Here is a 27,271-nt window from a genome sequence, read left to right on the forward strand (position 1 = left end):
TACACTACAATAAGTACAACCTTTTCACCGTACCAGGCGTGACAAGTATATATTTATTCAGCGTTAAATCTGGCACATTAAGTATATCCTTGTTTGCAGTAACAAACTGTTCTATAGATGACTCATTACTTTAGACCTTCATGTGTGGCCCACTGATTTAACCCTTTCCTAACGCTTTGCTCAAAGGTATCACACCAGGGACGTAACTACTGTCATGGCAGCCCATTCAGCTTCTATGGGGCCTGGCTGTGATGGGGGTCTGGAGGTACAAGACCATCCACTCTGGAGACCCCTGATCCTCTACTGGTCGGTGTATTGGAATCCGGTCTGGGCGCTCAGTTCCACTGTTACAGTTCTTATGGGTTAGAATGGCTATCACAGTGCAGAGGTCCCTCAAAAGAGCAGAGCAGAGGTCACACCTCCCCCCCCCCCCCCCGGCTGGTCCCAAGGGCTACCCTGGGCTACCCTGGGCTGGGTCACTAGGCCACCTGCATTTTTTTCCTTTAAAATGTTCCTAATGTTACAAGCCGCAGCGACCTGCGGCTCATCCTTCCTGCTTGCGTCCCAGCTGTCGTGGCAACAGCCGGAGAGCTCTCTCTGACAGAAATCATAGTAAGTGTTAAAGGCAAATATTTTGTGCAGCTGTTAGCAAAATACATAGTCCATTCCCTCTTGCCCAAATACATAGTCCATTCCCTCTTGCCTAAATACATAGTCCATTCCCACATGCCAAATACATAGTCCATTCCCTTTTACCTGAATACATAGTTCATTCCCATTTGCCAACTACATAGTCTATTCTCTCTTGCCTGAATACATAGTCCATTCCCCCTTGCCCAAATAAATAGTCCATTCTCACTTGCCTAAATACATAGTCCATTTCCTCTTGCACAAATACATAGTCCATTTTCTCTTGCCCAAATACATAGTCCATTTCCTCTTCCCTAAATACATAGTCTATTTCCTCTTGCCCAAATACATAGTTAATTTCCTCTTGCCCAAATACATAGTCCATTCCCTCTTGCCTAAATACATAGTCCATTCTCACTTGCCTAAATGAATAGTCCATTTCCACTTGCCTAAATACATAGTCCATTACCACATGCCAAATACATAGTCCATTCCCTCTTGCCTGAATACATAGTTCATTCCCATTTGCCAAATACATAGCCCATTCTCTCTTGCCTAAATACATAGGCCATTTCCTCTTGCCCAAATACATAGTCCATTTTCTCTTGCCCAAATACATAGTCCATTTCCTCTTGCCCAAATACATAGCCCATTTTCTCTTGCCCAAACACATAGTCCATTCTCACTTGCCTAAATACATAGTCCATTTCCTCTTGCCCAAATACATATTCTATTTCCTCTTGCCCAAATACATAGTCCATTTCCTCTTGCCCAAATATATAGTCCATTTCCTCTTGCCCAAATACATAGTCCATTTCTTCTTGCCCAAATACATAGTCCATTTTCTCTTCCCCAAATACATAGTCCATTTCCTCTTGCCCAAATACATAGTCCATTCTCTCTTGCCTAAATACATAGTCAATTCCCTCTTTCCTAAATACATAGTCCATTCTCACTTGCCTAAATACATAGTCCATTTCCTCTTGCCCAAATACATAGCCCATTTTCTCTTGCCCAAATACATAGTCCATTCTCAAGAGTACAGTGCAATGCTCAGGACAGAATATCAGCCTTTCCTGTCAAATGGTTTGAAAGCCTCAAGCCTCAACCTGTCTCATCACTCTATAAATCTAGAGATGTGATCCAGAAAGAGTGTAATGAAGATGTCATCCCCTGTCTGGAATTATTTTAGGTAGAATTATAGTTCAGTAACCAACAGAAAGCTCTGACATCATGGATACCGGGGAAGGTGAGATGGCTATAGGGCCAGGAAGTGAGAGGGCCTAGCAATTTTGGGTCATTGAGACCTACTAGTCCTCTGCTCCCCCCTGATGCTTTTCCTTGGCTTTGAAAAGAGCAGAGTAAAGGCCTCTCCTAACCATATGCTGTATGACTATGTATATATATATATATATATATATATATATATATATATATATATATATATATATATACATATACACATACTAGAATACAGAAGTTTGGCATCACTTCGAAATTTCTTGTTTTTTTTAAAGTATTTCTACTGTTTTGTATCAAGGTACCATTACATTGATTTAAAAGTATAGTTAAGACTATTACTGCTTGAAATAACTGATTTATGATTTATTGTGCACATATGACTACAAAGCCCCATTTTTAGCAGGCATTTCTCCAGTGTAATAATGGCAAACCCTCTTAGCTCATCCTTAATTAATCATGTTTGAATGTTATTTGGTTATTAGAGAAACCAATGTAATTGTGTTGTGCTTTATTGAACAGTTATTATTCTATTCAATAAAGCAAATAAATTGTCTTACCTCGGCTTGCAAGCTACAGTATTACACGGTCATTTCTAAAGTTAAATTCTGCTTTAAAAGAATGGAGAAGACAAAACAGCTTCCTCAAGAAGCACGTCAGTCTGTTGTTGTTTTATGAAATGACGGCTGTGCCACGGGTCAGATTGCCAAGATACTAAAGATTTAATAGACAAAGGTGTCCACTACTGTCTTGAGGGAAAATGGCAAAGTGGATCCAACCAGGTTAGAGAAGGAAGTAGAAGGCCCAGATGACCAACTGCACAAGAGGATAAATACATCACAGTCTGCGGTTTGAGAAACAGACACCTTGCAGGTCCTGAGTTGGCGGCTTCTTTAAATAGTGCCCGCCAAATACCAGTGTCATCTGTACACTATGCAGAAACTCATATTATGATGACCAGTACAGGGGCAAACACAGGATTTGTAGAGGGGGGTTTCCACACAATGCCGCCAGTGGGCGTGGCCAGCATGCATGGGGGCGTAGCTATAATTTTAGACAGTGTTTGGCTGCTCTCCAACTCTTCCTATCCCCATAATATACATGGGCAATGCTGCATGCACTACTGTTAGGTGCATGCAGCTCTCCCTTTTCGAACAGAGTTGTGTGAAGCGGGAGCAGGGTCCAGCCACCTCAATTATACAGTGCCCCAGGCTTGGAGAGGGGTTTCCAGGTACTAGAAACCCCCCTTCGGTTTGCCTATGCAGTATACTATGCAGTGCCCCAATCACTGATAACCACTGTTTCTTGTACAGCAATTCACTGCTATACTCCTACACAGAAAATGCAGAGCGAAACTAGCAAGCTGTGGGCCCCGGTGCAGGGAGGTGGGGAGGAGGGAACAGGGGGCATCTGACCCTCTGCATCTGCCATGAAGCGGGCCCTATTATCTCCATGGGCCCCAAGGCATGGCACCTTCCTAGTGATGAAAGATCCTGACACAAGTGCTCCCAGCTGATCATTTGGATCCATCCACAAGTGCCAAAAGAAAGCTACTGTACGTTTGTCCCAGAGCAGACCTGGCATATCTTTCCCTCTCCAGGGGTTGTGAAACTACAAGTCCCATCATACCTTGCCAGCTGTTTGCTGGCTATCTGCTGGCAGAGCATTCTGGGTCTTGTAGTTTCACAATACCTGGAAAGCCACACGTTGACCAATCCTGTCCTAGGGCCTATTTAACAAGGGGGGCCTTGATCTTCATCTCTATCAGCCCCTTATTAGTCTAACTGTGCATCTAATATATAAATGTCCATGTGCTAGGCCCAATTAAGCTAAAAATATATTTGAGGTTACAGTCCCTTTATATAGGACACAGAGGGAATTTTCATATTTAGGAGCAAGCTGTACTTTCGCTAAAGTTGTCAGCCTAATGTAATATATAATGTAAGTGCTAGATTCAAAATCCAACATCTAACAGATATAGCAGTAGGGTGGTTCATCCTAAAATTCATAATTCATTGCATTTTTTAATATAAAAGGCCTAAGTGCTGAGAGGAGGCTCATGTGTGGGTTTAATTTATAAATCCACTGCTGATTTCATAAGAGAATAGGTTTAATGAGACGCCTAAGGAATTACTTCAATATGCAAACAAGGCTTATTTATTATCAATATCCGGGAAGTTAAATAAGACAAAAATCGTATTTAAAAATTTCAGCCACAAAACTGTTGCTGTACAAATGAGCAAAGCAAATGCTTTAGTTATATATCGAAATACTAGGCATTTTCAGCTGGAGTTTCTGCGGGAAGGAAGTTGAATGTTAATTAGATGTCAACAGTAATTATAGTGATTATGTCTTTGGGAATAGCTTGTGAATGACATGGTAATGGTGTTAAAAAGCAGAAGAATGGTCTGACGGAGGAAATTATAGTGAGAACATAGAACAATATAAGGGCTTCCTTAACAAAGGCAGATACAAAATCACTATGTTGCACAGTCCACTCTCCTCCATCTTCCGACGGTGCCGTCAACTGCAGAACATTAGCTCGGTGATCTGAATATTGTTATTATGTCACAAAGCGACGGCTGTGCCTGGATTTGGTGTGGATGCGATTTAACTCCTTGTGGGACAGCTGGGTTGGAAGCATTTAAGGATACTCCTTGAAATATTAGTGTGAACACGTGTAAATGTGTAAAAGTCCCCTATAGTTGGTTACTAGAAAGCCCCATTGTAAAACTCATAGTTACCCCAACAATCATGGTGGGAGAATGGGGGGGGGGGGATTTGGTTTAAGAGCAGTAAGTGGGTCATGGTAGTACCAAACACATGATAATATAGGATAGTACACAGAGGTAGACAACAGTCAAGGTGTTGATCCCTGGAAATGCTTGTAAAGTCTAAAGAGATCTAGGGCTAGATTTACTAAACTGCGGGTTTGGAAAAGTGGAGATGTTGCCTATAGCAACCGATCAGATTGAAACTTTCATTTGTTTAGTCCACTCTACAAAATGACAGCTAGAATCTGATTGGTTGCTATAGACAACATCTCCACTTTTTCAAACACGCAGTTTAGTAAATATATCCCTTAGTGTGAGGAAGCAGCGTTGTGCTGCTAATCGCATCTTTACGAGCCAATCACCAAATGTTAGGAACTTTTTTCTAGATGTTATTTGAAGTCATGACACATGTTCAGGCCGAACGTTAGTTTATTGGGTGATTGACCCGATAATCTGCTGAAAAGCCTGTAGTGTGTACCCAGCCTTAAGCTTGACAGTGACATTTGCCTGAAATGGAGAGGGCCTAATAAGATTAGGGATACTGCAGGGTGCAGTGAGGTGACTGTGTATGATAACTAGGCTAAGGGGAGCTGGAGAGCCAGCTAGAGAGTCAAGGTGTGGTATGAAGGTGGGACTATAAGAAACAGCAAATATAAAACCATCAAATCATAGTAAAACTGTAATTGTAAAAAGCACTGTGCAGAGTCCGTTCAGTAGGGAGTGTCCAGGCCGTGTCCAAAGCTACAGGTGCATGAGGTGGAGGATACCAGGAACTCAGGTGATTATTGGATGCTGTCCTCATGTAGATCCTTGCCCTCCTGTTCACCTCTTGAGATGGCCGTGAGAGCATACACACTGCAGAACTGGAACGGAATTGTTCAATCGTTGAATGAGATTTTTAGTCCGGTTTAAAAATCAAATGAAATGATATGATATTCTGTGGAATGATAATCGTTCAGTGGTGTTGCAGCATATACACTAACGCCATATCGGCCCGACTGAACATTTATCTGGTGAATTGTCCGATAATGGTCTGAAAACCCTGTAGTGTGTACCCATCCTAACTCTTACCATGCTATATAAATCTGTATATAAACATATATCTAAATACATTAACAGCACCTGGGCTTTCAATTCTGTGGCGATTGGTGATTTTCAGCCCCATTGCCCTATATCATACTTAACTCTTTACTCTCTCCCTCCTGGAGGTTCCGGAGGGGAGGTGAGGTGTGAGCACGGATGGGGGCGTGGCGTATCGCGTCATTTTGGGACATGATGCAATGACGTGAGGTCAGAGCCGGATTAACCTAATAGGCTTTGTGGGCTACAGCCCAAGAGCCTCGGGCAGCTGGGGGGGCCCTAACAAATATTTTTTATGTAATACTGCCGGCGATCGGGTCGGGGGTGGCCTCCCATTCATTCTAGGCAGGCGCAGCTAACAGCAAATCTGATGCTGTCAGCTGCCCTGCCGTCAGTTCGGTCGCGGTGCACATTGCACTGCTAGAGAGGAGGTCTTGTGAGACTATGACTCATAGTCACGCTAAGATCTCCTCACTAAGCAATGCGCTGCCCACCGCGCACGAACAGCAGGACAAAAAGATAGAAAAGGACCTGCTAAGTGCTGTATATATATGGGGGGGGGGGGGCTTACAGTACCCTTCGCCCGAGGGTCTTCATTGCCTTAATCAGGCCCTGTGTGTGGCAGGACCAAAATTACGCTTCACCGCGAATTGCATCATGGAGGTTCCTATCCTGGCCACTTAACTAGGAAGTAGGCAGGATGTGGGAATCCAGGAAACCTATCCGAATTGAGGAGTCTCCCGGGCACTCCGGGAGAGTGGACAAGTATGCCATATATTAATAACATACTTGCCAACTCTCCCTGAATGTCAGGGAGACTCCCTGAAATAGGGGTGATCTCCCTCACTCCCTGAAGAGTCTGGCATTCTCCCTGATGCTGAGCCAGTACAAGACGTGGTTGGCTTTGCCATCTGTGGCATGATGACACAGTTCAGGAATTGTGTCCTATGTCCACATTTTGATGCCTATGGAGGTGGTCATTTTAATGGAGACCAAGATTTAATTAAAGACTGACAGGTAAGACTGACAACGTGACTTCAGTAATGGAGACAGAAATGTAAAAGACACTTCAGTCTCTAAAGGTTCATTAGCTACTTTTTTTTAACGCATAGTTGCCTACTCTCCCGGAATGTCTGTGAGACTCCCGCATTTCTGGGAGACCTCCCGGGCTCCCAGGAGAGCAGGACAACCTCCCGGTTCTCACCCCCGCAATAGATAAGTGGCAGGGGGGGCTTAATGATGCGACTATCGTATCAGTTTAGCCCCGCCCCTGCTGTAATTGGCCAAAATTGTGGCAATCATTTAGGGGGTGGGGCCAAAATAATGCGATTTGTCAAGCCCTGCCCCCGCACGCCCACCTCCCACTGGGATCTCCCTGAAACCAAAGAGGAAAAGTTGGCAAGTATAATTAATAAATAGACCCCATAACTTTTGGGGAAATTGTAGCATCGCATAAAAGCCTCTGTGAATTATTACATATTATTCTTCTGTAAATGTTCAGAAAAACCTATTCATCTATCTATCGCCATGTGTGGACTGTGACAGACACTTAAGTTCTTTATAAGCCAGAAATCCCAGGGGCCTGTAGCTGTAGTTATATCAACTTCCTAGTTGCTGTAGCCCTAAGTGGGCTGAGATCTATGCATTCGCTGCTTTGACTGGTCTCACAAGAATAACCTACTTGTGTAGCTTCCAAATAAGGGCAATCATATTAGGAAAGTATGGGGAAGTTTCTCAATTCAATCATAATCCTGAGCTGAGTGCATCTATATTAAAAAGCCAAACTAACAATCTTCATCCTCCTGCCAGGGAATAAGTCTGGGGCTGTGAATGACAAGCTTAGTACAGAAGCCAATAACTTGTGTGAAAAATAATGATTTTCATGTGGGAGGGAAGCTGGAGCACAGATTTACAGAGGCACTCCTAGTAACTTTCTGAAGGCCAGTTATCTGCACAAGTTTAAGTATTGTTGACAGTAATTAGGCTCTCTGCTAGCTTACAGCATCAGCAAACGTTTAAGTAATGGAGATATTTAATTTCGTATTGAGTGTGTTTACCTGTGATTCTGAGCCACTGACCTGTGTAAGACATTGTGTTGCTTAAGGTAAATCTGACAATTTTACTAGATATACGAAATGACAACATACAGAATAAATAAACATGTTCTACGTCTTACTGGAAAATATGTTGCTTCCGTTATATTCACCTCTTTACAGGACAGGATGGAGATATTGTTAGGTAGATCTCCAGTATTCAGGAAGTGTAACTCTGCAAACTAATGGCAAATCCTGCCAGCTTTACTGTAATGCATACTTGCCAACTTTTTAAATCTGTACGGGAGATTGGAGTACAGATCATGTGACAGAGAGTAGGAGGGTGCGTGATGACATCATTACGTCCCACCCCTACCATAGAATACAAAAATTCACGGTATTAATTAGTGGGGGGGGGGGGGTTGAGTGACAGGTTTAAGCCCTACCCCTCCACTATTCAATGCCGTGAATTTCGTCATTTTACAGGGTCCGGGAGGTTTGCCTACTCATCCGGGAGACCGGGAAGAATACCTGGAAATTCAGGAGCCTCCCGGAAATTCTGGGAGAGTAGGCAAGCATGCTGTAATGTGCAGTAGGGATGGTTAAGAAGCTCGGTCGGCACAGGATTTACCATTTCACGTCTTCTTTCTCTATCCACTAAGGGGGCTTTTTCTGCATAAATCACCTTGCTTTTCCTTCCTTCTTGTTTCTCAGGCGCTATTAATTATTATTTATTTATTTATAAGACGCCACAGATTCTGTAGCGTCAGATACAGAAGCAAGTAACACATAGATGAGGTAATACATGTCAGCAGCACAGATGAGTGTGAGTAATGCTATGGGGACTCACACAGAGTGCAGCAAAACACGTGACAGAACGTACGAGGGACAGGAGACAGCCGCGGGACAATAGGTAGAGAGGACCCTGCCCGCGAGGGCTTACATTCTAAAGGGAGAGGTGGTGAGAGACTGTAGGACCATCTGGGAGACAAAATTTAGATGGGAGACTAGGAAGAAGAGGTGATGGATATAATAGATAGGAGGTGATGGGATAGGCGAGCTTGAAAGGTGAGTTTTGAGTGAGCGTTTGAAGAACTGAAGGTTGGGGGAGAGTCAAGTCAGATGGGGTAGGGAGTTCCAAAGATTAGGGTCAGCACGGCGGAAGTCTTGGAGGCGAGCATGGGAGGAGGTAATGAGAGGTGATTTGAGGCGGATGTCAGAGGTGGAGCGGAGTGGCCGGATAGGTATGTAACTCGAGACAAGGTCAAAAATGTAAGGGGGAGAAGTGTTGGAAAGGGCTTTGTAAGTGAGGGTAAGGAGCTTGAACTGAATTCTGAAACGGATAGGGAGCCAATGAAGGGATTTATGTAGAGGAGAAGTGGAAGAGGTGCAGTGGGAAAGGAAGATGAGCCTAGCTGCAGCATTCTGTATGGATTGAAGGTCAGAAGCGCGAGAGCGAGGAAGACCAGTGAGAAGGAGATTGCAATATTCGAAACGAGTGAAGGGACCGGGATTTTGGTTCCTTCCTGAGAGAGGAAGGGACGGATTTTCGTAATGTTACAGAGGCAGAATTGGCAGGATTTGGTGAGGGACTGGATATGAGGGGTAAAGCTGGGCACTGAATCAAGGGTCACTCCAAGGCAGTGGGCTTGGGTGACAGGAGAAAGAGTGATGTTATCAACCAAGAGGGAGAAATTGGGAGGGATAGCAACATTGGCAGGAGGAAAGATGATGAGCTCAGATTTGGAGAAGTTGAGTTTCAGGAAGCGCTGTGTCATCCAGGTAGTTACAGCAGAGAGACAGCTAGATACCTGGTTTAGGACAACGGGATGTCATCTGCATATAGGTGGTATTGGAGGCCAAATGATTGAATGAGTTTACCAAGAGAGGTGGTGTAGAGAGAGAAGAGCAGAGGGCCAAGGACAGAGCTTTAATTAATGAATTGGTGTAAACCTATATTTTACAGGGCGGCTTTCTGCAGCCTCTTAGGTTGGGTACACACTACAGGGTTCTCAGCTGATTATCGGGCCAATCACATGATAAACAACTGTTCAGCCCAATATCGCATTAGTGTGTGCACTCCAACGATGAACGATTATCATTCCACAGCACATCATATGGTTTCATTTGATTTTTAAACCGGACTAAAAATCTCGTTCGAGGAACAATGTTGTTGCAATCCTGCAGTGTGTACGCACTCACGATCAGGTTCTCCATAGAGTTTACAGAGTCACAATCTTTTCAGCCAATGGTTGTGACAGATGAAGAGCACAGATCTGAAGGTGAATCGTGTAAAACGTGTACAGTGTGTACTTATGAATCGGCTGCTGATCGGGACTTTTTATTTTATTTCAGTCGTTGGTAAAATCGTTATAGATAACATATCGGGAGAAAATTTCTGTAGTGTGTACCCAGCCATACAGATATAAACTCAACTCTCCTGTGGTGCTAGAAGTGATAGGAGGCGTTACTTGTTCAATCAAACCATGTATGAAGTCAAGAAAATTCCCCTTGAACATGTTGAATAATTTGCATATGGGCGAGAGGAAAGGCGAATGTTTTACACTACAGATATAAACACCGCCACATTTACAGTAGGTGACAGTTCATACCATTGTGCTGATGGGTGCTCTTTAAGAAAATACTGGTGTTTTATGTTTGGAACAGATTCCAGGACTATACGTGACTATAGTTAGTGCATACTAGCTATCGCCGTGCTTTGTCTTTACAAATCCCGCTCAATACCGTGTATGCATTATACGTAATTAAATCTGCAAAATAATACTTTATCTTTGTTTTAATTAATAAACTTCCATAAAGTACATTCTATATAACACACAAATATTACTGAGTATATTAAAAGTTGCTTATAGCATTACATGCTATAAAAAAAGACAATATAATTGTGACCTCTTTCTCTCCATGTAATTACGTATACCATACCTCCCTACTTTTCCTCATTTAGGTGGTACAGTCACGATTTTAGGGATCTGTTCCGCCATCTTGGTCAGGACAGCTTTGTCCTATGGGTGAGAAATTTGGGAGGTATCTCCCGTTCACTGCTGCTCTGCATAGAACTGGTCTGCTCTGCAGTGAATGTATGCGTAGAACTAGCAATCACATATTTTTATTATGCTGCTTTACTTTAGACTTGTGCCAGGGTCTATCAAGTAAAATATCTGAAAAACCCTGAAAGAGTAGATAGTTAGATAGATAGACAGAGAAGAGATAGATAGATAGATAGATAGATAGATAGATAGACAGGGAAGATATAGTTAGATAGATAGATAGATAGATAGATAGATAGATAGATAGATAGATAGATAGATAGATAGATAGATAGATATCAGATAGACAGATATGAGATAGATAGCTACAAGATAGAGAGATTTGAGATAGAGAGATATCAGATAGATATATATGAGATAGATAGGTGATAGATACATATGGGATAGATAGATAGATAGATATGACATAGATACAAGATAGATAGATAGACAGAGAAGAGATAGATAGATAGATAGATAGATAGACAGAGAAGAGATAGATAGATAGATAGATAGACAGAGAAGAGATAGATAGATAGATAGATAGATAGATAGATAGATAGATAGATAGATATGACATAAATAGATATGAGATAGATATGAGATAGATAGATAGATAGATAGATAGATATGACATAGATAGATATGAGATAGATACAAGATAGTTAGATAGATAGATAGATAGATAGATAGATAGATAGATATGACATAAATAGATATGAGATAGATAGATAGATAGATATGAGATAGATACAAGATAGATAGATATGAGATAGATAGATAGATATGACATAGATACAAGATATATAGATATGAGATAAATAGATAGATAGATATGACATAGATACAAGATATATAGATATGAGATAAATAGATAGATAGATATGACATAGATACAAGATATATAGATATGAGATAAATAGATAGATAGATATGACATAGATACAAGATAGATAGATAGATATCAGATAGACAGATATGAGATAGATAGATAGATAAGATACTTTTAGACTAAACGAGGGCCTCTTAGTGCTCAGAAGATGAGTGCAGACAGAGGTTGATAGTAGTCATTTTCTGATCACATTTATTGGAGCCGGTTACTAATCCAGATTTTTGAACATCCTTCTTGCTATGGGACCATACACTCTGTGATCTTGGTCTGATAACTTGACCACAACGTGCCAACTGAAACTATACACAGCACCTCATTGGTGATGGTTGCAGGGTAGTGAAAAGTGACACATTTTCGACACATATGGGCATATTTATGAAAGGGCTTATTTTTGCTTGTGGGTGCAATTCAGTAAAGAGGTCACCTCTGTAAGACTTCCCTATGCCTATATAACAACTATCGGAGAAGCAGTAAGTTACCCACACACTATGCTCCAGGCCAGTATTGTGCTGAGTATTGCTCAACAGCCTTGGTGGATTTTTTTTTTTTTGATAAATTGCAGCGACGAGTAATTTTACCTATTACCGTAAAGTTTTTTCTTATTAATAATAATAATAATAATAATACTACTAATAATAATAATATATGGGCCCCAGAGGGAGAACAGCTACAGTGATAATAGCTTTAGCACCATTGACTTTTATTCGAACAATAAAATGGTTTAAATTGAGACTTTGTGCAGACCTTTTATCCACCTAAATAACAGCTGTGACCTAAAGCTGTGTAAAATGAATATAAATGATACACCATTTACTAGGGTGTCTGTTTAATAGCAATAAGCAGATTTGATCAAGTTAGCAATACTTCTAAGTTTGGCATTTACATTTTTATACAAAGACTTTAAATTGCAGCTCTGAAGTCTTGGCTGAGAGATGTTCCTAGAATTTTTAGCCATCGCTTAAGCATTCGCAAGTAGATATTTATTCCTGCAAATCTGAAATCTATCAGTGTTGGTAATTCCCAAGATAAATCCAGCAATATGGAATCTGGCTCCTTTAAATACAGTTGTTGCTAACCAACTACCATATTTGCCGTGAACCTTTGTACCCACTGACATGAAATACATGTATTTATTAGCATTTTAATGTCACCATACCCACTATCAGTCGTATATGCGCTCAAGGCCATTGAGTTTCTGGTGCTGCGCCCCATCTTTTGGTTACCTTCTGCTCCATTTTTCTGTGCTCCACTCAAATTGATCTCATTGAGATCAATGGAATTTTCTCCATTCCAGGGGCAAACGCATGATCTCTAGAAGGGGGTTTCCACCCTGTGCCGCCAATGGGCATGACCAGTATGCATGGGTGCATGCCATGGGCTGCTTTCTAACTCTTCCTATCCCCATCCTATACACAAGCAATTCCTATCCCCATCATATACACGGGGCAAACCACCTCAAGCATACAGTGCCCCAGGCTGATAAGGGTTTCCAGGCACCTGGAAAAACCCCCCGTGGGTACACCCCTGCATTTCCCTCCCTAAACGCAACTACAAGCGTTCATTATCCACCACACGTCAGATGCATTAACCTGAGGGGTCAATGGCATTTGAGTTTGTGCTGTTCAAATGCCCTTTGGTACCTGAGTACCCAGGGACCGCATGCTGACATTATTTGTCCAAAATGCAAACTGTTGAAGCCAAATCACTGATCTCTAATTATTAGTTATGTAAAGAGGATACTAGTTAATACAAAGTCAATATATTATATATAATTAGATCCTATTGGTTCTTCCTAGATTTTTCAACTTTATAGTTTGAATTATTTTGGAAATAGTTAAAGAAAATCAAATCCCACAGGCGTTACAACGAAAAAAGTTCATCTTTATAACACCACCATGTCCCCTCCTCTCTGAATGTATTTCTGAATCTATACAAAGGAAATGTATTTCAGCTCTTGCATTATCCCATGAACCTGACTCTTAAGGCAGAGAACAGCTAAGCCTCGGAACACAGAAGAGGTTTTCTGCAGCAAGTTAAAGTATCACACAGATCCCACAGCCTTACTATTGGCTTTACACTGTAATCTCCAATGTTATGACAATTCTTGCCAACCCTCAGGAAGGGAATCGGAGGCTTTGCTTTCTTGGGTGGACTAACATCTCAATTTCTCTGCATTTAATTCACCTCTTGATTTACTGTACTTCATGGAAAGGACAGGCAGCTGGAAGCCTCTACACAGAAGCTTTTGGAAACCTTGTCCAATTTAGCATGCAACAACCTCTGTCTATTTTCCAGAGCACAGAGTTGGATTATAAATTCCTTTGTAAATGTGTATGGTGATTTTCGCTCCGGTAAGTTAAATGTCTCCATTGCACAGCGGTGTGTTTTGATTTTACATATTTGTTTATTTTTAATACTTTTTATGCTTTGAACATTTTATGCTTTTAGTGTTTTTATTTTATTATGTTATGAGCAGTCAAACAATTTAATATATAATTTTTCACCCAATTAACCATAACGTTATTGTCATTATTATTATCCAAATTATATATTGTGTAAATAAGTAATTATATTTATTAAAATAAATGTTCAGCATGTAAGATTCGTTCTCTTTCTGTGCTTTTTATGGATCTACTATAATTAATGTGTTTATAATTAATAAATTGTCCATTTTTTTAAAGCCAAAGGAGTATATACTAAAATATTGAACCAAGTAAACTAGAATTTCTTTAGACTATTGGGATTCCCTGGTGATTTATTCTGAGATTGTTTTGAAGCTTTGTCTAAATATATTCTAATTCTTTAATCCCCCTAACAAAAAGAGAATACAATCCTTGCACATTGTATAACATTCTTGTGCATTTTATTTAAGGATTAAACAAGGATTGCCTATTGAAAATATTTGTGTATATTTATTTTTGTTCTCCTTTTTTTTATATGTTTATTTATTGTACTACTATGTTTATACTTGCAATCATTGTTGTTTCTAAATCATATTGATTACAAAAAGAACACAATCATCTTTCTGCAACTGTTTCCCCTGCACAGTTTGCTTGTTTCAGACAGCTGACACTGGATACATTATTGGTCTGTATACAGCAGGCTGGTAACAAAGTTTGCAGTAATATATTCTAACCCACTACCAGAAGCAACTGTATCATCTATTTTTGTTCTCAGAAAACGATCTCTGTTCAACTACAGCCTTCATTATCCCATCACAGTCACTACAGATATTTATATAAAACGACTGACAAGAGAATGATGTACGGTTAAGCGATCTTATTATTCTGCAAAGGGAAAATCTCAAATAATGTTATTTTGCCTAAATGCACTCAGTCGATCTTCATCCTTGGAGTCCATGGGGCCGAACTCCCCAAACATCTGTTTTCAGATGTGCTCACTGTGCGATAAACTATAGACTGAAGACTGTGTGCAACTGAGTGAGAATGAGTGGTATAAGTGCAATGCCCTGTGAGCTCTTCTGTTGCAATTGACTGACAGTACGTACAATTACACAGTTATCTATTTATCTATACAGCCTGGTTCTGTGATGTGTTCTAAGACTGTCAATAGCCTTAGATGTCATTTGCGCAGTAGACCGATTAAACTTTGAGACTCGTTTATTAAAAATGTTTACTTTTTGGAGGGGTGAAGGAAACATCTTTAAATCTTGGTAGAATCTGATAAAAAAAAAACCTTTACCGAAAAAATAAATCAAGATCAAGATTTGATCTAATCTATTATTTATAATAGCTGGAAATGTAGCCATTTTCTTTTCTTTTCTTTTTTTCCAAACCTTTTTTAAAATGTTTAAGTGCTCAGTGTAACACTGAATATTTATACTTCTAAAGCTGCGCATCTCATTCATTATTGATAACGGTATAGGAGTGTTGTTAAATCACTCAGAGATAAATAGCCAGAGTATTACTAAGTACTGCTCGGCATCTGCTGTGTGAGTCTGAGACTCATTTATTTACACACTGAGCTGGTCCTGCAATTATCCAGAAACTGTAACCTGGGCTAATTAAGCCCAAGGATGTTTGTTTGTGGTCTGCATTAATTGCTCACATAAGATATTTGAAAATGCTCTAGGAGAGAATCAAACTTTGAGGTCAGCTTTGGAGTCAATTTGCTAAAGTTTAAAGTGCCATTATCCTAAATATTCTTTTCTGGTGACAAGGGGGCATCCATGGGACAAGGGGGGAATGTTTTCATCACCAGCATACAGTAAAAGGGGATTTTTCACAGTGAGGCCGCATAGAATGTGGAAGTCACTGACGAGCCAGGTAGTAGTGACAGAACAGCTGGGTGGATTTAATATGAATGGGTGATGTCAAAGAGTGGAATTAATAGCTATAATGAGCAAATGAAGCATCCAGAGTCGTGTTATCCAGGGAATTCATTTGATGCATAAAGTTAGAAAATATTTGTTGCCTACTGCGAAGTTCAATAGGCAGATACTTCGGGGGGGTGTTTTGCTTTCCTATGGAACACAGATAAAATTCATAAAAGTTGAATTTAATGGACTACGGGCCTTATGCAGAATTGAACGCAATTAAGGCATATTTTATGGCCCAAAAATGCGCACGCAAAAATAGCGTATTTCAGAGTCAGATGTATCTCAGATGCGTAACATGTGCGCTTGGTTTACGTCAGGCGTAATTACTCCCATAAATACAGAAGTTCGATAAATCTTAGTAAAAATTTATTTTCATAGGGAAAAAACACATTCGTTATTATGTTGCATATAATACAGCAGATATAACCTTCGTTCTCGGGTATAAATGAAAGTAACAAACATTTTTTTTTTATTTTGTAAATACGCACACAAAGTCCTATAACATAGGCACAAATCAATGAAGAAAGCGGGTAGCAGTTTCAGAGGTGATATCGCAATCAGCCAATCAGAAGCAGTTAGCCAGTGCTGGTGATTATCACCATCAGCAGCAAGGTGGCTTAGTGGTTAGCACTTCTGCCTCACAGCATCGGGGTCTTGAGTTTGATTCCCGACCATGGCCTTATCTGTGTGGAGTTTGCCTAGGTTTCCTCCGGGCGCTCCGGTTTCATCCCACACTCCAAAAACATACTAGTAGGTTAATTGGCTTCTATTAAATCGGCCCTAGTCTCTATCGGTCGGTGTGTGTGTATGTTAGGGAATTTAGACTGTGAGCTCCAATGGGGCAGGGACTGATTCGAGTGAGTTCTCTGTACAGCGCTGCGGAATTAGTGGTGCTATATAAATAGATGATGATCATCATCAGCGTGTATATTGCACCAGCTGTAAAAGTCATATCTGCGTTCAGGTCTGTTTGCAATTTTGGAATAAGTTAGAACGCCCCTTCCCTGTCCCAACACGCCTCTTCAGATGCGAATGCTGCATCTCCACACAGACATAGACACTTGCAACGATTTTGTGGCATAGAAAGAAATCATGCAAATTGCGCAACCCAAATTGGCATATGCTCAATTCTGTCTCAGGCTCTATGTAACTATGTATACAGACTGAATTTATCAACAACAATTTATTGCCACCCACAAACTCACAGAATAACCTTGTTCCCATTATTCCTTATTTCCCAAAACAGGATTAATCTGCACGTCTTTAAGATTAACTTGATAAACCCGATCACTACTTTAAAAGCGGTTTCCACCATCAGACAACTTTCATTTACTGGTCTGTACCTGTTCTCTTGCAATTTTTCACACTAAATACATTACTTTCCATCTATTTCTTCTTTCATGGTTTTTCACTACAACGTACCAGTGTGGATACAACTGTGTCCAGTTCACACAGGGGAACTGAGCCGTATCTTTGGGCAATGAAAATAAACAATGTTTCCTGGATGATGTAAAGGCTTTGGTGTAAAACATAAAAAGGAAACCGGAACGGTAAAACAATCCATGCAATAAAAGTTGAATGAGGGTCTGTAAAAACCATCAATTAAAGTTTTCTGAAACTGAAAAACATCTTTGACAGTGATTGTCCGTGGTAGAAACTTTAAAGGGAAACTTGGAGAAGGCAGCAAATCAATATATTCTCTGTAGGTCGGATTGTTTCCACATTTGACTTTTATAAAGCGGTTGCTTGTTTCTAATACAGTTAGAAGAACATATGTACGTGTCTTACACTGATATGAAGACCTGGTGATAAAATAGGTGTTTAATCGTTACTTATCCCAGCAATAGACAGCGATGGTACCTGGTGATAGCTTCCGCTAGCCTGGGGCAACATTAAATAGGGGGCAGCCCTTAATCTGTGAAAACTCCTGTTTTAGGCTTTTCACCCTTTCATAAATAGACCCCTAAGTGAATTGTATTCAGCGGTGGCAAGTGATGGACCCTAATCTGCCTTTGTAGCGGGAAGAGCCACCAGCCTGGTGTGGCCACACAACTGAAATTCCTCTCAGCGGCCCTGACTGTATTTTTTTATTTGATTATGTTTTTGATTGTAATATAATTTATCAAAATAAATGTGACCAATAGTCGTAGTACATTTTTTCCTATGAAGCAAAATCACGTCTGTGTATGGAAATATGGATCTCATACAGATTTGGCGGAAAATTATGTCTAAATTGATGACGGAAATTGCATCCAAACAGAATACACATCTTACACGGTATTCTGACCTGGACGCATCTAAGCTGATCATCGTCACTATCAGCGCATAAATTATACTAATGATCAAGCACCTCCCAGGCACGTATGCGTCTGAGTCTCAGGGCTAGATTTACTAAGCTGCGGGTTTGAAGTGGGGATGTTGCCTATAGCCACCAATCAGATTCTAGCTTTCATTTTGTAGAATGCAATAACTAAATGAAAGATAGAATCTGATTGGTTGCTATAGGCAACATCCCCACTTTTTCAAACCCGCAGCTTAGTAAATCTAGCCCTCAGTCTACATAAGTCACATTTGCGACTTATTGAGGGTTCTATGAAGAGTACCACAGGTGAAGGTTAGGTTTACTTTTGTAGCGTCAGTGTGATGTAATTTGTACTGATCAGTAAATTTTAGGGATTACAACTTGCGAGTTTACTTATCAATGTAACATTATATTCTTGTTACAGTCACAAAACATAACATTTGACTAAAGTGGCCTTTGAAAAATAGAAAGGAGTTACAGGTGAGTTTCAAACCCAGTTAATCCCTATTTTCATACTGCACACAGACAAAAACAGAGTGTAAACTCACACAGGTGGAAGTCCTATGATTAATGGGTGATTAGATTGGGGCTTGGGTGGAAATTAGGCATTTAAGTGTGTGCTTTTGTTGGGGGCGGAGCGACTGACGCCGTACTAGTGGCCCGGTGACTAGACAGTGCTGCTGTGTTAGTCAGAGCTAGGGTTGCAAATTTGTTTTTTAGTATTTTATTATTCTGTATTGTTTTCATTCCAAATTAGTGCATGTGTAATGTAGTGCAGTTATCACAGGCAAGGTTCTCACGTCACCTCCAAACTTGAATGACCTTTTTTGGAGATGCTAATGCAATTACTTAATTACAGCAGGACAGAGCTCACTGTAATTCCTAATCTCTGTGTGCTTTCTCCTGTATTTAACGAGGAGGATGTCGGTGGGCAACAGAGGGAGTGGAGGATCTACTCAGGAGAGATACCTTATCCTTCCTCTGTCAGTCACTGGAGCAATAAGTGTATCACTCTGAGCTGCTGTGCGTACAGCAATGCTTGAAACTAATCTGGAGGATTGCCAGGGATCTGCCACATGTTCGGGATGGCTGTATATGTGTTAATGTGATCTCTAAATGCAGCCATTGAAATACATCAATTGTCCATTAATGTTAATGCAGTTAGTGTCACTTTATGGACCGGAGCTTAACAAGAGTTCAGAAGTGTTTCATGTGTTTTTAATAATTCTAAAACCGTTGACGGTACAGGGAGGGCAGGAAAATAGATGGAGGTTACAGAGTGCTATAGGACCTACTATGAGGTTCAGTGTAGGGATCAGTGAATCAGTTTTGCCATTTTTAGATTTTGTGTGAATATTGTCATTCACACGGATCACACAGATTTGTAGTCCACGTTTTGGTATCTCAGTTTCTGACAGACGGGTGCACTAAAAATGTTGGAGAATCATATGGGGCCTGATTCATTAAGGATAGTTAAGCAAAAAATTGAGTACGTTTTCTTACTCAAGTTTTCTGGACAAAACCATGTCGCAATACAAGGGGTGCAAATGAGTTTATTATTTTACACATAAGGAAAATACTGGCTGTTTTTTCATGTAGCCCATAAATAATTGATAGCTGATTTGTACACTGATATTTAAAATTGATCTAGGACATGCCCTACCCCAACTATAAATCTGCCATCTCATTTTAAATTTACCTCCCCCTACAATGCAACATGGTTTTGCCTTACTTACTTTTGCTTGACTTTCCTTAATGAATCAGGTCCATGGTCACTATCTGCAAAGCTAATCAGAAAATGTTACATTAGCTGATATTATACGAATGTTACATACAAAACTGCATGGTTTTGCTTGGTTTGCCCTTTGGGCTCCAGAAGTTACATTGTGTCGCTAAAACAGGGGGAGGTAACCTGTGACTTTCCCGCAGTCGTGGAACAATCAAGTTGGGGATTCAGGGAAGTGAGAGCATCCAAATATGGGGCACGAACATGTAACACTGGGGGGCATGATCATGTCACACTGGGGGCGTGGTCATGTCACACTGGGGGCCATGATCATTTCACACTAGGGGCGTGGTCATGTCACACTGGTTGGCGTGGTCATGTCACACTGGGGGCGTGGTCATGTCACACTGGTTGGCGTGGTCATGTCACACTGGGGGCGTGGTCATGTCACACTGGGGGCGTGGTCATGTCACACTGGGGGCGTGGTCATGTCACACTGGTTGGCGTGGTCATGTCACACTGGTTGGCGTGGTCATGTCACACTGGTTGGCGTGGTCATGCCACATCCCCTAGGGTCATGCCTAGCACTTATAAAAGAACTAGGAACCCCCTCTTCTAAAAACACCCCTTCATTGCCACGCTGGCCAGTGGCAGAAGCGCAGTGTGCAGGACACACCTCTCAACAGTCCCAGCAGGCGGGACAAAAGTCCTAGAAGGAGGAACGGTCCCCTAGATTCGGGCAGCTGGGAGACACAGTACACACAGGTATCCGCATTTGCAAAGGTCGGCCCTGCATCCCAAACTGTGATATTTTTCATGTACTATGCAGAATGCAGCTTTGCTGACAAGCCAGATCCAAGAGGAACAATGTTCTTGTAGGAACTGCAGATATTAAGGAATTAATGAGCCACTAAAAGAGAAAAACAAGTTGCTTCAATATGAAAAAGCAGCTTCTATCATTCATAAACATAGGTGTAATCTTCCACTACATTAACAGACCTTAAGATGTTTGATAATAAGCCGGAGGATAGTAACGATAGTGTTTTATAGTGAGATATCTCTTCAGCTCTCAGTGACAGAATTATTGTAGTAAAGTAAATATATGTTTTACTTTTAAGTCCATTATACTGTTCAGGAGATTTATCAGAATGGAGTTTGCTCAGTAATAAGTCTTGGTTGTAACTTCATAATATTGGAATTAATCACACTTGCCAACCTTTCCTCGTTGACTTCAGGGAGATCCCAGGGAAGGTGGGCGTGTGAGGGCGGGGCTTGATGAATCGCATTATTTTGACACCGCCCCCTAAATGATAGTCACAATTTTGGCCAATTACCACAGGGGGGTTAAGATGACACAATATTTGCGTCATTCAGCTGCGCTCCGACACTTATCTATTGCGAGGACGAGAACTGGGAGGTTGCCCTGCTCTCCCGTGAGATCTCCCAGAAATGCGGGAGTCTCCCAGACATTCTGGGAGAGTCGGCAACTATGCGTTAAAGAAAAGCAGATAATAAATCTCTGGAGACTAAAGTGTCTTACATTTCTGTCTCCATTACTGGAGTCATGTTGTCTTACTTGTCAGTCTTTGATTAAATCTTGGTCTCCATGAAAATGGCCACCTCCATAGGCATCAATACATGGACATAGGACACAATTTCTGAACAGTGTCATCATGCCACAGATGGTGAAGCCAACCACGTCTTGTACCGACTCAGCATCAGGGAGAATGCCAGACTCTTCAGGGAGTGAGGGAGATCACCCCTATTTCAGGGAGTCTCCCTGACATTCAGGGAGAGTTGGCAAGTATGGAATTAATGGGATGACATTATACTGTAGTAATGTTTCCTGTGATCACATGACAGTGGTCTCAGGATCACTGTGATCACATGACAGAGTGGTCTCAGGATCATTGTGATCACATGACAGTGGTCTCAGGATCACTGTGATCACATGACAGAGTGGTCTCAGGATCATTGTGATCACATGACAGTGGTCTCAGGATCACTGTGATCACATGACAGAGTGGTCTCAGGATCACTGTGGTCACATGACAGAGTGGTCTCGGGATCACTGTGATTACATGACAGAGTGGTCTCGGGATCACTGTGATCACATGACAGAGTGGTCTCGGGATCACTGTGATCACATGACAGAGTGGTCTCGGGTGCGGCATCTTAAGTTCAGTCGATTAAAATTCTGTATTGATGTTTGCAATGAACTTTATGTAACTGAGCCATTTAACAGCTGATATAGTGATGGAAAGAGGTTCTTGTTTCACTAATGTTTCAAGTAGAAACAGTTTTAAGTAAACTATACCCAGAAGTGCCCCTTCATTGTAATAAACACCAGTCAGTTGTATCTGTATCAATCTCTAAATTACTGATCTAAGGGTCATTTATGAGAGTATCCTACAAGTGCCATCATTATGCCATAAAAGCCAATTTATAGACTTTGTGCGTATTGTAGAACTGTGTATGAATAAGTCTGATTTGCACAGGATAATGGTTGCACCTGGTTAGATATTAGCATAGTTGCCTACTCTCCCGGAATGTCCGGGAGACTCACGAATTTTTGGGAGTTCTCCCGGACTCCCAATAGAGCAGGCAAAAATCCCGGATTCAGCATCTCCCCGTTGTTGTAGATGGTGGGGGCGGGGCTAACCGCAGCATCGTGGCCCAGTCCCCTGATACAATTGGCCAAATTGTCCTAAGATTGACAGGGGCGGAGCCTAACGGCGCATCCCACGTGGCCACGCCCCCTCCCGGACGGCTGGCTTCAAAAGTAGGTAAGTATGGATATTAGGCATTTCAATGCTCTGCAAGTTTGGTGCAATGATACTATTTACGATGTGCAAAATCACTTTTAAAAAATTGTTTTGCTATGCACAGTGACATTATTAAATGATCTGTTAATGGTGGAGATTGCAAGCATATGAAGGTGTTCCTGATTTTATTTGGGTACTTTTTAAATACCTGTTAACATTCCTAATTAGAAAACCAGGATGCAACAGGCTACGCCTCAATTGGTTGAACTCATGTCCTGAACCACGCAAACCAGACATTGATTAACCCATTACTATGACCTCTTTTGCAAGTCCGCCCTCTTTTCCCAGGAAAATCTGGACTGGTGGCAGGTATGCTTTTAATTAAATTTTAAGAGTGCCTGCACCAACCAACATCTCTTCATTTGTCTCAAAATATCTCCTAACTCAACACCTTCGTTCTTCACAAGATCTGCAGACTCATTACCTGCTCCCATTCCCAATTACAGTACTTTTTTCAGGCTGCACCCACTTTGTTGAATTCCCTCCCTCGTACAATAAGACATTCATCTAGTGTTCAAACCTTCAAGCACTCTCTGAAAATCCTCTTCTGTCTAGCTTATCAGACCTCTCAATCACTTCACCTCCTTAGAGTACCCTATTACCGTACCCTACACAGTTCACACAAGACAACAACCCTCTAACCCCCAGACCAACATTGCTGTGTGACGGAATCATATAGCCCACTGAGGACTTTCTACTCCTGTAATCTGGCTGGACCAATACACAATATGCAGCACTTAGCCTCATATATCAACCCACTATTGTCCTATAGATTGTAAGCTCCAGAACTCTCATAAACCTTACGTAAACCATAAGCATTACCTCTAAAACAATTTTAATATATAAAAACCACTAAAATCCAAATAAATAACATAAAACTGCAGGCGTGGTGTCTCTCAATCCATATTGGGATATTCTCCCGGCCTACCAGATTTTGCAGATCTTATTCGTATGCAGCAGCGAATCTCCTTTTATCTTTGAAGCTATAGAGACAATGGCAGTAAATAGTGAGGGAGACAGTGGTTGGCAGCTCACCTTATTTCCAGCAGCTTGATGTCAGTACCTCTAATCTCCAAAACTGAAGTTCGTCCCATAGAATGCCGAAACAAGTGGATGAATGGGGAACCCCCGTCCCGCCCCTGGAATTAGTATCATCCTTGTTACACTTGTATCCGTCTATGACACAAAGACGCGTTTCGTCACTTAAGTGACTTTTTAAAAAACAACTAGACATAGTTGTTTGTTTAGAACTATTATATTAGGAATGTAAACGTATGTTTCACATTAATTGTCCTAATGAAGTCAACAATTTTCTATCATAATTTTTACGGTAGGGGACATCATGAATCTTTGGGTTCTATGGATGACATCTAAAATAGCTTTGGCTAAGAAAGAATGATGGTGTATGCAGAAAATTTTCCGTGTAGAAGGATTTATTAATGTACTCTGTACTAACTATTAATAATAAAAATAAACTTATAACTATTAGTATGTAATGGTTAATAATAACAACTAGACAAACCCACCTTAAATTAATCTGAAATGTAATGACTAATTACTTTAACAGAATTCAACAGCTTTTTTATATACTACATTACATGTAGAAATTAAAAAAATATATATATATTATCAATCACTATTTTAAAGGACTAAAGAATTTCTTTATACACTTCAATGTATGTATAACTTCTCCATCGAAGTTACATTGCTGGACATGGCCCCCGCAAGACGCACTGATATATGTGGCTGCAAATAACTGACACAGTTTCCAGACCAATTCGAAAAGAAACTTCTTCACCGCACCAAGTTAAACCCCCAATATAGATATTCGAAAGAGTCTTGTTATTTCATTTGGGGGAGGTGCTCCTACACATTGTAAAATTGTCATCCAAAAGATGGGGGAAATAGAAGGGGGAAAGGGATAAAGAAAATGTGTATTCAGGGCACTCTAATTACTATATGTAATATGATAAGTTTCTGTTAAGATTTATATTAAAGATATAAATCTTAACAGAAACTTATCATATTACATATAGTAATTAGAGTGCCCTGAATACACATTTTCTTTATCCCTTTCCCCCTTCTATTTCCCCCATCTTTTGGATGACAGTTTCCAGACCACCCAGCAGGTCACATGTTCCAGGTCACCCAGCAGGTGTACAGGGAAAGTTCACTAAATGTTTCCAGAGCAAACAGCAGGTGCACAGGTGTATTGCCAACTGTCACAGTTTCCAGAGGACAATGGTAATACATTGTTGTAAATGGTGGCCGGACATTTACAAAATAACTCCGAAACGATGCAATAGATTGCAATGCCAATTTTCTGCAAATTTACAGACCAAGACCTTTAATTTGGTATATGATGTGCCCTGCTCAGACAAAGGCATCATAGAAATAATTCACTAATAAAAGTCGTACTTATGTTATTAATATATAGATATTTTTAAATGCAAAGTAAGGATGTCAGTATTGTTTATGATTAAAAAAAGAGAATACAAATGAACGGTCATGTACTTCATTGACCAACATGTTCTTTATTTAGTCCAACCCCTTGACCCCATTTTATCCTTGTCTGGAAAATTGAAGGAGTCAGACATTGAGCAATACCTGGTGATTAAACCTTTCATTACTAGCTTGTAATCATTTAACTGGCTAACCCTTGTTGTACTCTAATAACTTGGACTTCTTTGCAACATAGAAGGCCACAAGAACTTAAAATTGGATCACGGGGGGGGGGGGGGGGTCGCTCACGGGGGAATGGAGGCCCCCTTAGCCCAGGGGCCTCCATTCCCTTAATCCGGCCCGTCACTTACTGTTTTATTTATTTTATAATAATGGGCAGGCTGCACGCCTCGGACGGTGCTCTCAAATACCACCAGTGCCACAAAAAGGTGCCCCTGTATGTGGTTCTGCAGGCCCTCCTAAAGGGAGGAAGGGCTGCTCTAGGCCGACCCACTTGGACTATAAGGCATCTTAGGGTGCGCTCTTCACACCCATTCACTGCAAGCCTGGGGGAATCCTTTCCTCCAAGGCTTCATTCAGGGACTGGACCTGTGGATTCTGACATCATAGGATATACTTCATTCATGTTCATAGTGCCGGGAAGTCTCTGGAGCAGTTAGAGGATGTCATTGTACATTTCATGTTTTTCTGCTGTATATTAGAGCCAATTAAATAATTGCTGTCGATCTACCATTACTTTATGTCAAATGTCCTATCACATTTTTTTACATAAGCGTACATAATATAATGATAAGTAAGGTATGTATGAATTATACCGTAGTCTACAGGCTATAGTGTACAATAAATGTAAATTTATGTAGAATGGCTCTTGGTGTTCATATGTGGTACGGCAGATATAGATAAACTATATGGACAAAAGTATTTGGACACTTGACCATTACACCAAAAGGGACTGTAATAGCATTGTATTCAAATACATATACTTTAATATGGACTTGGTCCCTCTTTTGCAGTGATAACAGCTTCCACTTTTCTTGGAAGGCTTTCAACATGATGTTGGAGTGTTTCTGTGAGAATTTGTGCCCATTCATTCTGTAGAGCATTTATGAGGTGAGGCACTGATGTTAGGCGAGAAGGCCTGGCTCACAATCTCTTTTCCAGTTCATCCCAATGGTATTCAATGGGGTTAAGGACAGGGCTCTGTGCAGGCCAGTCAAGTTCTTCAACACCAAAAGGCTGAAGCATTAAGTTTGCCCTTCACTGGAGATAAGGGGCCTAGCCCAAACCCTGAAAAACAGCCCCATTCCATTATTCCTCCGCCACCAAAAAGCACAGTTGGCATAATGCAATCAGGCAGGTAACGTTCTTCCAGCATCTGCCAAACCTAGACTCGCCCATCTGACTGCCAAACAGAGAAGCGTGATTGGTCACTCCACAGTCCAGTGTCTGTGTGCTTTACACCACTCCATCCGACGCTTGACATTGGTCTTGGTGATGTGAGGCTTGCATGCAGCTGTGCAGCCATGGTAAACCATTCCATTAAGTTCCCGCCGCACAGTTTTTGTGCTTACATTAATGCCAGGGAAAGTTCAGAACTTTTCAGCTATGGAATCAGCAGAGCGTTGGCGACTTTTAGGCACCATGCGCCTTAGCAGTCGTTGATCCCGCTCTGTGATTTTATGTGGTCTTCCGCTTCGTGGCTGAGTTGCTGTTGTTCCTAAAAGCTTCCACTTTCTAATAATATCACGTACTTTTGACCGTGGAATATCCAGCAGGAATGAAATTTCATGAGCCGTCTTATTGCAAAGGTGGCATCCTATCACAGTACCACCCTAGAAGTCACTGAGCTCTTCAGAACGACTCATTTTGTATCACAAATGTTTGTAAATAGAGACTGCGTGGCTGGGTGCTTAATTTTATA

At 41.0% G+C, this 27,271-nt stretch overlaps 2 protein-coding genes across 3 annotated transcripts in view; one reads left to right on the top strand and one right to left on the bottom strand.

Moving 5' to 3' along the window:
• The window catches only part of PRICKLE2 (prickle planar cell polarity protein 2), a 938,433-nt gene that overhangs the window by 270,697 nt on the left and 640,465 nt on the right, over positions 1-27,271 (bottom strand). The window lies entirely within an intron of this gene.
• The window catches only part of SYNPR (synaptoporin), a 123,706-nt gene that overhangs the window by 52,815 nt on the left and 43,620 nt on the right, over positions 1-27,271 (top strand). The window contains exon 1 of one of the 2 annotated variants that reach the window (XM_075183360.1): positions 13,656-14,046. The exons of the other annotated variant lie outside the window; for it this stretch is intronic. Within the exon in view, the coding sequence (XP_075039461.1) occupies positions 14,023-14,046 (24 nt within the window). The 5' untranslated portion in view covers positions 13,656-14,022. Of the gene's footprint in view, positions 1-13,655; positions 14,047-27,271 lie in introns of those variants that run through there. 2 annotated transcript variants of the gene reach the window in all.

The sequence above is a fragment of the Mixophyes fleayi genome, chromosome 8, assembly GCF_038048845.1.
Source record: "Mixophyes fleayi isolate aMixFle1 chromosome 8, aMixFle1.hap1, whole genome shotgun sequence".
Taxonomy (NCBI): domain Eukaryota; kingdom Metazoa; phylum Chordata; class Amphibia; order Anura; family Limnodynastidae; genus Mixophyes; species Mixophyes fleayi.